This window comes from Melitaea cinxia, chromosome Z, assembly GCF_905220565.1.
Source record: "Melitaea cinxia chromosome Z, ilMelCinx1.1, whole genome shotgun sequence".
Lineage (NCBI taxonomy): Eukaryota > Metazoa > Arthropoda > Insecta > Lepidoptera > Nymphalidae > Melitaea > Melitaea cinxia.
In genome coordinates, this window is record NC_059424.1 from 18,152,011 (window position 1) to 18,165,857 (window position 13,847).

The following is a 13,847-nucleotide window of genomic DNA, read 5'->3' on the forward strand; positions in this document are numbered from 1 at the left end:
TATTTATGATAAAAATGTTCCGATGTAGCACCATCGGGTCTTATATACTAATGTCATAATAATTTGGACTACTACTGAAAGTAATCTTTATTTTGACACAGTTCTATTAAGTACTACTCAAGGTAACGCTTAAAAGAACTATGTCAAAATAAAGGTTCCCTTGAATTTCTCAGAAAATTACTGAATTCGAGAAGTTTGTCATCACTTCAGCCTATTTTAGTCCACTGCTGGACATAGGCCTCCACAAGTTCGCGCCAAAAATGGCGTGAACTCATGTGTATTGCCCGTAGTCACTACGGTTGGTAGGCGGGTTGGTGACCGCAGGGCTGGCTTTGTCGCACCGAAGAAGCTATATTTAAAATAAGTTTGTATATTAATAAATTCTTTTATGTCTGTAACACAGTATTCTTATATCGGCCTCTTTGAGGTTCAATACAAAATTTAGGCAAGCATTGTTTAAAAATGAACGTAGATCTCTTTTTTATCTGTTAACGTATTTCAAATTTTTGACGCTTGTTCATACTATTATCATTAAGTGAAAAAATCAGGTAATTTGAGTGTATTTTCAATAGATAAAAACTTATCTTGCATATATGTTTGATAGTCAAAGGAGATGAAATACAACGTATAATGCACTCATACACGGGGTCAGTCAAATTAATTAAAGTGACGAAACTGGTATTATGTAACCGCGTGTCGTGTTTGATACGATAAACACTCGTTTCATGTACGTGATGTAATATGATTTTGAAATGCCTCTACAATATTTATCATATTATTTTTTTTATCCATCAGTGTCCAGGCTGAAGTGACTGACTGACTATAATGTTTACGAAAAAGCTTTTTGTAATATTTTTCTATTCTAACTTTGTAAGTATAATTGGACTCGCCAACGAATTTAAATTTTTTGGGAGCGTTATTATTTTCATCTTTTCTTCTTGTGCATATCTATTTCTTTTAGAAAATTTTATGATTTTTATAGTAAATGTCATAAAAAATTAATAAAAGCGCTATCGATGTTTATTCCAACTAATATTACGCGTTGACAAAAATATTCCGTTGATATTACTCTTGTAGTTCCTGTAACAGTAATTGCAAAAAGGAGAGCCTTTCATTGAATAGTATTTATAACAGGAATGTTCAGTTAAAACCTCACTGACTAAAAATACTAAAACACACTACTTTTTGCAGGCTGAAAATCCTTTTGACACAACGATAATCCTTCCATCCTTAATGACAATCGAAACCATTTTAAAACACATATCTACTTCCAATGATTAAATTTCTGAAACAGAAAATAAGTAAGAAATAAAAGAAAAAACAATAAATATATATTAATATCCATAATATATCTTCGGCACGATGAATATTTTATTGTTAGAAGCTTAGGAATTCTTAATTGAAAAAGAATTCTAGTTATTCTCGATAAGGAAGCGACCTAAAGCTTTATCGGTTATACTGTCGTGTACATAATAATATTTGGGGGTTTTATATAAGGATCGTCATTAGCGAAATGGTTTGTTATATATAAACAAAATGTCAAAATAATTATCGAAAGTCTGTGTGATCAGAATTTAATTATAAAGAGTGCTTACCAATATTTATACAATTTTGTTTATTTTGAAAGTAATTTAATTGGAATTGAAACGTTGAGAATTTGGCGTTATTTATTATTGGCGTTTTTTAAATATGATTGATAAAGGAATTGATAAAGCTAAAAGTTTGATTGGTTTTGCCAAACTGCACACTATGGGTCCCGCTTTATTTGTCTGTTTCAATTTTAAAAATTCGAATTTTTCATATCTGTTGTTATACAGTACAAGTTAAAGCTAGTGAATACAAGTGAATGTACTACCTCAATGACAATTTTTGAGGAAACCTGTGGATTGATTAATTATATGATGTTTATATGTTGATTGATTGATTTAACACCTCACTGCTAGGCGAAGGCTGCTTTCTTCATGTAGAAGAAGGGTCAGAGCTTCATCCACTAAGCTGTTTCACAGCGGACTAGCGGATATATTCCCTACTATAAGCAACGACTGCTAACAGGTGTTATGATAACAACCGGGAGTGACAGCTTAACGTGCTATCCGAGGCAGATGGTAGTACGAGCCACAAGAACAAACTAGCCCGGAAACAAATATTAATATATATAAAGAAGAACCCAAAATACACTACACTACACGAGAGCGAAAAACCTACGTATTCTGTAGTAATTTGAAGATATTATGTACATCTACTAATCTTCAGTTGAACTTAATCGTAGACTAAAGCCCATGTCTACTTATACACAGGATATAAGGCGCGCAATTGTAGTGAAAAGAGTCCTGCTGTAATACATACTTTATCATACATTCATATAATAAAAACGTAACGGGTCATTGTCTGTACATTTAAGATATACGAGAAAAGATGTACAATTTGCACATTATTGGGACCTTTATCAACGCAAATAGCACCCAAAACAATGATTGTCAAAATTTTTGTCTGTTTGTCTTTGCGTTTGTTCGCGCTAATCTCAGAAACGGCTTATTTGATTTAGTGTTTGTTTCATGTCAATCGGTTCATAAATAAAAAAATTATATCAAATTTAAAGAATCCCGTTAAACATGTAAAGTCACTCTTGCACGCGGACGAAGTCGCGAGCACAGCTAGTAGGGACTCTAATCGAGTGTGTGACGTAAAACGTCAAATGATTTTATTCACATGTTATTCAGATATTAGAATGTTAAAATTAACTCAGTTCATGTGCTGGTAATAGGCTTACACATCACGGATCAAGCAATGTATTTCGTAAAAGCATTTAATCATTTGATATAACCATTTCTGGATTAAACTGTATGATACGATATTATATGAATATTTTGACTGGGTTTGTGGAATATACTAGACAAAGGATAATTAATTGGATGGGTAGAACTATTTAGATATAAAAATAAAATAAAAAATAGTGAATGGTTCTCTGAAGGTATTTATAAGAGTAGAAATAGGTTGCACGGAGGCGGCTATTATAAATGTCTGTGAATGCATTTGCGGTGATCAAACTTGAAACCGCCAACACAACAACCACAAATCAGTGCTGTGACCGTTGCGCCAACGCTTCGTCTTAAAATACATCGACCATTAATACAACGCAGGTAGATGAAAAAATAGTCAAGTAAATACGCGTAGATAATTCAAAAAGTAAATAAGTTTAATATATTTTAGCTATTTTCACCGTGTTATATGTTACGGTCTGTTACTGCGCTGTAATGCTACAAATATTGAGACTGTATTTTTATTGCAAAAAGGGGTATTCGCGGCATTTGTGATATTGGATCTCGATTTACACTACGGGAAGTTTTTCATAACATATGTATATGAATATTTACAATTGCATCGCAATATATCTATAAGAATATCAATTGTTTTGATCTCTCCCTTGTAGGTCCCATGACTGAGGATCGTGGTTAGCATCAGGGTAGCATTTGGAGCAGATGATTTGCCTCGACCGGTTTCGTTCTGTTTTGCTATCATCGTGTTTTGATATAAATAGTAATATTCGCAGTATAAACACGAGAAGGAATAACAAAATTGTAACTAACCAAGTATCCGACTGCGCAAAGTAAATGTCTCCTTTTGGGTTATGGTATTCGCATGTTTAAAAAAAAATCCACAAATGATATTGAAATTGTCAGAGAATAAGCTTAAAGTTTGTATTAAAAAGTAACTAATAACTGAAGTTTATTATTCGGTGCAGGATAAATAAACTATAAAGATGTGAGGACTTAGTGACGCTATATTTCAAGTAAGATATCAACCAAATAAGATATCAACCAAGACCAAATTGTGTTGTACCTATATATATATTTTAAAAGAGTAACTGCGGAGTTTCCTGCCAATTTGTCTCTGCAGAACCTGCATTCAGAATCGCTGGTAGCTCCACTTTTAAAAATAATTGAAATTTTAATTTATAAAATGATGATTATAAGGTGCCTTTGAAGTTTATTTCAATAGAGGTATTTTTAATTTTGATTTATTTTATTACAAATTGGTAAATTCAATAATATTATTTGATATTTAGATTTACTGTATTAGTTTGTTATTTTGTATCCTATAATTTTTTATAAGATATAAGGCGTTTAATGAAAAAAAAAAAATGTTTTCGAAATCTAAAAGCTTCATTGGAAGATTTATGGTATCACTAAGTGGTTATTGACTTTTTACTTCTACCCTGTTTAAATCGAGAAAAAAGAATAGGTTTCTTCATTGAAAATGCAAGCAAATTTTTTGAAAATTTGCTTTAGTATAAAATCTTAAAAAGTAGGTCAGATTCTCTACAGTTTTCAGTGTTCTAGCAAGTATCGTGAATAGGCTAAGGAAGACCTAATGGGTTAAAATATAACTATGTGTGTTAAGACGTTTCGTAAGATTATATACGTAAAAAAATCTCTATTACATCAAATATTGTGAAAGTTTTTCATGTAAAGTTATTACTAGGCATTTTATTTGTGTCCATTCTCCCTATACGTTTCAGCGGTACTGATTTGATTTTTCTATGATGTCTTGATAAATCTTTTGATAGGTTTAATTAATAATATTAATACTATGTCTCACCTTTTCCGGGAACCACGGAGTCACAAATGGTACTTGGAATGTGTTAGTATAAGAGTGCAGGGTATCGAAAGAGTCCGGTGTGACAGCTCCGAGCATAGAGATAACGCCGCGAGAGAACTGGTTGCATACTGGAACAAGAAAAAAAAAATGTATGTAATTGTCAATGTAGTAAAACTAGTTATGTTTTTTTTTTAATCTATAAATTGTTAAGGTAAGGACAGGAGAGTTCCGACTGGGGTAGTACTTCAATGTTACAGAAGATTACAATTAAATTATATTGCTTTCAAGCGGGGTTCCTGTTGTAAGGTAACCAGAGATCTTTCGTTCAGCGACAAGATAGATGCAACAAAGAGATAACAATGTTCCTGATGTCGCATGTCTCCAAAGCTTGTTTACCAACATAGTGGTAATAAATCTGTACTACGAATAACTGAAAAATTCAATATAGCATAGTACTCAATTGTTAAAATATTGGTTGAATATGCATTCAGCCTGTAATATCCCACTGCTGGGTATAGGTCTCTCTCTCCATGTAGGAGAAGGATCGGAGCTTAATCCATCACGCTGCTCTACTCTGGGTTGGCGGATATGTTCCTACTATTAGGTATCAACCGGGACAAATAGCTTAACGTGTTCTCCAAGGCACGATGAGGAGACTACAAGGAACAGACGTCTAAACTAAAGAGACATATTTGTAAAAATACAAATATCCATCCCAAGTGGGAATCGAAACCGCAAAACGTCGGTGTTTTAGACGACTACTCTCATTAATACACCAGAGCGGTTGTTGATTGAAAATGTAATTAAGCAATGATAACATTTGACTAGTCATTAAACAAATATAACGACAGAAATAAAAACCGCTAGTGACGATTATTAGTTAAATATTTTGTTGTAAAAAAAATAATAAAAGTATTTAGGAAATTTAGTATTTTAGAAAATAACAAATACCGTAAAATAAAATAAATCAAACAAAATAATAATAATAATAATAATTCAAACTATTAAGTGAAATAAAAAAAAAAACATATTATGTCTTTATTTATTTTGTCGACAGTATAAAATTACATAAATATTTAAAAAAAGTTTACTAAATATTTTATTTTTACAAACGTCATATTATACAGTCGTGTGACTGATGTTACGTCACTTCCGTTATATTTTTTTTCTTACGGTTTTAGTATCACATTTTTTTCAGTTCGGTCGCCCAGCCAAATGTCAAGCCTGCCGTAAAGAAACTTCGTTCCAAAAATAGCTCTTACATTAAGTGAAATCGCCAAATTTGTGTAGCGTCTTCGTGTGCTTATGGGAAATATATTTAGCTACGTCTATATTACAACGTATATATACTTCTTATTTACGAGATTATTGTTTTACGTTATTATCAGCCAGTATACAATCTGTAGCCAATTACGTTTAGGTTCCACGATAGTAAAAATGTAGTGTAAATTATATATAACTTTCGCAAAAAGCCTTGCGGGCAAGTTTTGTTTGTTCGTGGTCCGGATCTTATTTTATTTTATTTTATTTTATACTTTATTGTACACCACAAATATATTACAAACAAAGCATAAAGATAGTTACAGACAGTGAAGTACAATGGGCGGACTCATGGCTAATTAGCCATTTCTTCCAGACAACCCAGATCTTATACAGAAATGACGTCTAAATAATAATTGTAACACGGATAAATTGATAAGTTTTGCTCGTATAAAACTAAATGATATAATTGATGAAGGAACTTTCAATATATATTTTTTTGAGTCGATGTTATGTAACCTACATTTTTAGTTTTTGTTTTTTAAATTATTTTTATTGCATTTTAGTATTGAGTATTTACAAACCGATGTATGTGATTTCACGTTATGATCATAAACTTAGCTAACGTTGAATATATCTTGCTTATTGTGTTAATAAATAGCTCAAATCGAATGTCGTGGAAGCGGCCGTGTTACAAAGGAGCTCATTCGCATTGACTCTGTCGTTGGCCAGCTTGTCAGTCGATACTGTCGAAACTTTTCAGCCGAGCTCGAGCTGTACAAGATTGACAATGCAGTTCGAGACACCCTCGGAGTTTGCATGGAGTATTACCGATTACGATCATATATCTTTGTATCCAGGCCGAGCAACTGACGGGCGTGGATGACCGAGTCGAACCTCGTGAATAACTAAACAGAAAAAAAGTAAAAATCTTGAACTGGCGCACGAGATTGTCGACATATGGGGTGTTAGTTTCGCTAAAATCATCCCTGTAGCAATATCTACCAACGATTTGATTCCGGTCAGCCTCACTCACCATCTGAGGCAACTAGGGATCCATGACGGTTCACAGAAGGTGGTATTACTTGACTTGGCTACGATTGTCTGCCAATTTCTCAGCCCACAGCCCTAACTCTCAGCCGTTTGTTCTCCCTGCCTGGGCGTAATCCTCCACCCGCTTATAATTACATACTTATGAAAGTATATATATAGCTTAAGTTACTCCTAATTATATCAGTTAAACGCCAGTGGAAGTCCCGTCGATATCGATTCAGCCGTTTCAGAGATTAGCCGGAATAAATAGACAGATAGACAGACAGGCAGACAAAAATTGAAAAAAATGTTATTTCGGAATATATGCCGTGTTTACATCCATATGCATTTAGTAAGAAGCGGTTATTTTAATATTACAAAAAGACACTCTAATTTTATTTATTTATATAGATTCGAATTATTTCTTTTAAAACTCTTAATTTACGCAAATTTTTTCATACGAATATGACCTAATCATGACAATTCAAAGTGGAATATTCTTCGCACTCTTGCTAGTTTTAAAAAGACAATTTAATTGAAGCTTGTTATGAAAAACACAATATTTACACACAAAAGTGAATGACACGCAAAGATGATGTAGGTATATTTACTTAGTAAGTTAAATTAGTAATATTTTATTGGATTTATTAAGTATATTATATATTTGTGTGTATCTAGCGAAGATTAAAAATAAATTACTTTACTATTAATAATTGCTTTTCTCCAGATTTGTATATAAAAATGGTGTTCTATTTTCGGTCTATTTCAGTAAATGATGCATCTTGACAAAAAGTAAAAAAAGTAGTCATTTCAATCGAATTGCTCTCAAGTGATCATCTGAGCATCGTCAAGCTGTTCTGTTTTGTGTTCATCCAGTCGGGTAATCGACATTTGGGTGCTGGCTGAAAGGCGTCGTGCATCGAAATGAGTTAGCCATTTAATTGAATGTCTATTTCAAACAGTTGGCTGTGACATACTGAACCACGTTGCATTTATTATTTCAATGCTTCCTATGCATAAAGTTAGAACTTGTCATTTACGATCGATGGTAATATTTTTAATTTTAATATATGTTGCATGGAGTCAAATATGTAGTTGTCATGACAAACTTTAAACGTAGTTTATGCTTAAGAGATCGTACCTCAGTTAAACTAAGGTTTCTGTGGTAATGTGGTGACTAAGGTGACCACAACTCTTAAGCTATTGTACTAACTTTGTGTTGCAGTTATCTATAAGCTACGGTAAGCGCTTAGCAATCATGTGACCCGTACGATTTATGAATGTTCATATTATCGAGGATTGTTACAAAATCGGCAAAAAAATTTCTGTTATGTGTGTCCGTACACCAATTTTTCTTTGTTTTATTTATTTACTATTTTGTTACGTGAATTTTTGTGTATAGTAGGTAACATTTAATCTCAAGACGATAAACGACGAAATTTATTATTTTCATGATATATTAGTCGCTATAAATATCACAGTAAGAATCATTATAACATGCTTTGATATATTGGTAACAACATTCTGTCTTTACATTAGTATGTCACAGTTTTCTCGTTAGAGAAACAAAATTTTAGTTATATCGTAGCAAAGATTTTCGCTTCATTTAAATGTAGTCGAAATAATAAAATAGAGCACTTCGAATTTAAACAAAAGGTATACAATTAGGTTTTCCTTTTAATTTTCTTCCTCTCGAGAAATGGAAGGAAGTTTTCAAGATGTGAATTTAGTTTTTATGCTTTGGTTATGTGGGTCAGCTTACATTAGATGCTTGGAGAAGGTTTTGGAGAAACCTTTGTGGTAGTAATTGAACGTTTTGTTGCGCAAGACGTGCTTTGCAGGCTACCGCAGACTATAACCGTTGTATTTTGAATCTCTTTTCATTATTTGTTATTTTTGTTTATAATTAAGATGTTGTAAGTTAGCGTGATACGTTATTGCATTTAATGAAACACTTGTACAGTCATCAGAGAATATACCATCTTATTGAAAATGAATTTTATTCTATAACGTAGGTTACTCTTGAATATTTACATAATTTTTATTTGTATAGTATTAACTCCTTTAACTGACAAAAAAGTCCTTATACTTTATCAACGGACAATGTCTACCATTTTCTAAGAATAAAAAATGTATTAAAATAAAATGGCGAACATTTTCACCTTAATCAAAGTATAGGGAGTTCATACCAGATTAACTTTCTCTTTGTTTTTCATAAGATCAGTTCTTCATGTCCGTTTAGGGAAAATATAAATAAAAAAATATACGCAAAGAAAATTGAATAGAATGTTTTCGTCAATGCGTCAATGTTTGTATATATTTTCTTTTTACTTAATTTTATAAAACATATAAAAACTCCTTACTAAGTTAATATACATTTTACATATTAAATAACCTTGAACGAGTGGAATTCTGATGAATTCAAGTGGAATTCCTTTGTAAGCATAGTTGAGCGTATACAAACATACCTAATAAAAAAAGAATATACCTACCTTATATTTAATAGAGTAGAATTTCCTTTGATAATTTAAATTAGCCTCAAATGTAAGTGTTCTAAGTACTTCCCACGAAATTATATTCATATTCATAATAAATTATATTCTATTTAATAAAAAAAAAAAACTCATCAAAATAAACCGCGAACCGAATCAAAAGAGACACGACGGGGATAAACACTTAAAATTCGTTTTCATTTCGTATTACGTAGTAACAATTCACTCGGGCTTTGTAAGTTTCGCTACGAATATTGAATAGCATATCATCTTTCCCGCCACGCACGCATTAGTGCTACGATGCTCCCAAATATTGTTGAGGGTAGTCCTGTTGAAATATGGATACGATAATAAAAAAAGCAAATATAACTGGTTTGGTTACATCGGGTAGTCGGGTCACGTCCAACCAGCAAAGGCACCTCTGATACTCCAAACGGTAAGTGTTTATAAATATGTAACGGCGTAATAGTTTACCCTCTTTATGCTTAGACTGGCAGACTTAGAACCTTGTTAGGTTTCGAACGGAACTCAGTCTTCAGTCGGCGCCCCTGAAATTTCTATAGAATAATCAGTAACATAAGTCTGTGACATTGTTTTGAATCCTCACTACCAGCTATCTATAGAGTTTTTACTTGCTTTCTCAGGCACGGTGGAGAAATCCACAAGAAATATACTAACCTGCACAAAAAAAACATTTTTTTTTTGTAATAATCTAAAAACATTTGGCCCAAACGGTCCTGGAGTGGAGACCGCGTCTTGGCAAACGCAGTGTGGGACATCCTCCGGCCCGTTGCACCGACGATCTACGTAAGATTGTTGGTGTAGGCTGGATCAGGATTGTGGAAAACCGGGATGTCTGGCGCGAACTTGGCGAGGCCTATTCCAGCAGTGGACTGCCATAGGCTGAAGTGATGATGTGATGTTGCCCCAAACGGGAATCGACTAGAAATTATTATTTAGATGGTTACTGTCACCTGTTACTAGAATATAAACGTTAACTAGATATTTCAATCTGCGAACCTGCATTGGAACAGCGTGGTGGATTAAGCTCTGACTCTTCTCCTACATGGGGAACGAGGGATATGTCTAGTAGTGGGATATTACAGGCTAGAGCCAGCAAGGGACCAATGGCCAACGAAGTCAACGAAGTCCAAACTTTCTCTCGAAGCCTTAGATCTGATGCGGCGGAAGAACGAAATTCTCGCTGCTCTAGCAGTTTTGCCTAAACAAAAGACTCTTTCCGAGACGATACGCAAAATTGTACGACCTCTGCTACTCAAATACGAGGGACATTGCAACTCTTACAGAGCAAAATAGGGGATCCAAAGTTTTCTAAAGACCATTGGGTAGCCTTCTTTCAAAGCTCTAAACAGCGGATGCCAGAACCGTTTGCTATCACTCTCAGATCCTAAAAGATGTCAAGAAGTCTTATCGACTGATGTACTCGTCGAGCGCATGCAAGTCTGAGACTCGGGACATCCAAGATCCACGTGCACCATTGTTACGCCATTTTACGGAGAACATCCCGGATATCGAAGTCCACGAAATTAGTACGGCTCTCGAGTAGCTTAAAAACGGAAGGGCTGCGGAGAATGACGTAGTTACGGCTGAGCTATTAAAGGCCGGAGGCGACCTGTTCTGAAAGCCGTCATTCACCAGGGTACTAAATGGGAGGCGTATTCTAGTAGTATAGTGGTGCTTTTCTTCAAGAATCGTAAAGAATTACAGACTGAAACACCCAAACCACGGCAAACATCTGTATGGCCGATACAAATGTTTGTCAAGTCAATCGTCGGCGAATAATACTCCTATAAATAAACAAAATACTGGCATATTATAAAAGTCTTTCAACTAAATTTTCCATGCTTTATACAACGAAATATATGTATACCATTGTACTCTTTTGTAGTGTATTACCGCAAGGGTTTAAGTCACTATTATTTCTCCTTGAAAGACAAAGGCCTTTATCCAATAATGTGATGTAAGGGCTGACACTTTTGTACTTATTTTATTAGAGCCTTTATTAGATGACTTTTTCCGGAAAGTAATAAGCGTTGAAAATCTTTTATAACCTTGTTATATATACCGGTACATTGACTATATTTCTATGACTCCTGTGACGAGTGTTACAAGTCGAAAATCATTATTTTACAGTAGAGCAAAAACAAGGATTCAAACAATTCTTTTTGTGAACTAAGCGGGTTAGATTTAATTTGAGTATTTTATTTTGTCGAGTAAAACAGTCTCTTTTTAACCGACTTCCAAAAAAGAGGAGAATCTCAAGAGGACGTTCTCAATTCCACTGTATTTTATTATGTATTACTTAAGAACTTTTGATATGGTGGACCGATTTCGATGATTTTAAATTTCAATCGAAAGGTGCGTGTTATATGGCCCATTTAAATTTAATTGAGATCTAACAATTTCTTTTCGAGCTATTTCTAGTGATGCCTATTTACTTGGCTATTTTCTCGTCAACCTACGTTGCATTATAACACATAGTTTGACACACACACACACACATACACACACACACACAAACACACATGCACACACACACACAACACACATGCACACACACACACACACACACACCCACAAGTTTTGGGCTCAAAAAGATATGTCTAGACAAATCAGTATTCACGAAAAATGTACTGAAAATTAATTACGAATTCAATACAATCACAAAAGCATGTAAAATATTGTTGAATACTTCCAGTAATTCATTACTGAGAAAGGGGTACAACTTGACAAACATCAGCCTATTTGACAGTAATATAGAAGATTTTTCGTAAATATAAGAGCGTTAGTTGTACAAAAAAAAAATCGTTTTTTTTTGGTAATGCGTGCGTACTAGAATTATATCGCTCAATATAGGAAGCATGGATTTAAAATTAATATAAAATCGAATGAATGTTTTGTCAAATATTAATAATATAGGTCAAACATTTTATTACGCTTTCTGTTGGAACGTTAAAAATATTGAGCCGTTTTTAATGGGCTTTAGCCCCATTGTCAAGTTATATAAGTGCGATGCAAGAGTCGTGTTTCACGTATCAACGCTATCTGAATGAAAACACAACGCAAAAAATAAAAAAATAGGTCACGGAAAAATATCATATGGATGAGACTGTCACGAAACACACAATTATAAAATTCAATTGTAATTATAGTTTTGAAGTAAACTCTATTTAATTATTTTTTGTATGTAAAGTTTTAAAAATATATAAAAACCAATTTAATTGCTTTAAAAAGGCTTAAAAAAATCATTTTAAAGATTACTTCATATTATCTTGAAGACGTAAATTGTTTTTTCAATTATATCAATAATTATTATATAGTTTTAAGAAGAAATTATATCATCTATTAATAATGTATAAATAATTCAATGATAAATAATCTACAGTTAATGTTAAAAATATATTGTATTGAACCACATTGATATTCAAAAATGTTTGGAATTCCTAATGTGTGGGTACACAAAAATAAAATCGTACATTGATATTTAATATTTGCACAGTAGGTAAAGTAGAACATGTTTGGACTATACTAATGATAATCTTGTATTAATAACTTTAACACCATGTTCTTGCAAATAAACAATTATTATTATTATTATAAAAAACTAACGGGCTGTTTAGTTTATGAGCCTTTTTAAGTATTAAAGAATATACTATAATGTGTGAAAAGTACGTGAAACGAAATGTATCATTTATATTTTTTCTTATTCTAGACGAAATGTTATAAGCAAAATGTTTCAGAACTATACGTGACGAAAAAACACACAAATACAGAAATCGGATTTAGAAGATTCATGCAAATCGTTTTTATTCGTACGTAAAGACAAAAATGCAAGATCATAAAACACAAGTATTCACCATAACCTTTTATGAATATCTTTCACTTTTTTATTATTCCCCCTGAAACGTGTTAAGCGTTATATATTTACTGAAGTTTCCTCATTACAGAGAAGAACATCTATTTTTCGACGAACTCAGCAAATGTTTACTCAACTTCGAGATCCCGAGTTTGCTGTTTCAATATTATGGTTTGATATGTGCACTTTTTTTTTTGTTGTATTTATTTTTTCCTGATACATACATATTTACATCAGACTTATTTCAATTTCGAGTAACTTATTCAAGATATCGAAATGGTCTTCGAGTTTCGAGGTATGCAGTTGAGATGAAAGTTTGAGTATATCCTTTCGTGCGCCTCTTTATATATCCAGTCCGACAGTTCGCATATAATTTGGTGAAATGTATTCGCGAATATCATAGGCTCACATGATGAATCTGGTTATTAAACATACCTTACATAATAATATTATTATTTTGTGTATATAATAGAAATTTATAAATAATATTATTTCTTCGTATGTTTAGGTTATTAAGAACCCTTTAAATTACATTTAATTGCCTTATTTTGTTTTACTAATGCCTCTTTCACAGAAAAAGCTTAAGC

At 32.9% G+C, this 13,847-nt stretch overlaps 1 protein-coding gene across 1 annotated transcript in view; it reads right to left on the reverse strand.

Moving 5' to 3' along the window:
* The window catches only part of LOC123668893 (glutamate receptor 1-like), a 124,183-nt gene that overhangs the window by 64,496 nt on the left and 45,840 nt on the right, over positions 1-13,847 (reverse strand). The window contains exon 3 of the mRNA XM_045602585.1: positions 4,600-4,727. Coding sequence (XP_045458541.1) covers positions 4,600-4,727 — 128 coding nt within the window. The remainder of the gene's footprint in view (positions 1-4,599; positions 4,728-13,847) is intronic.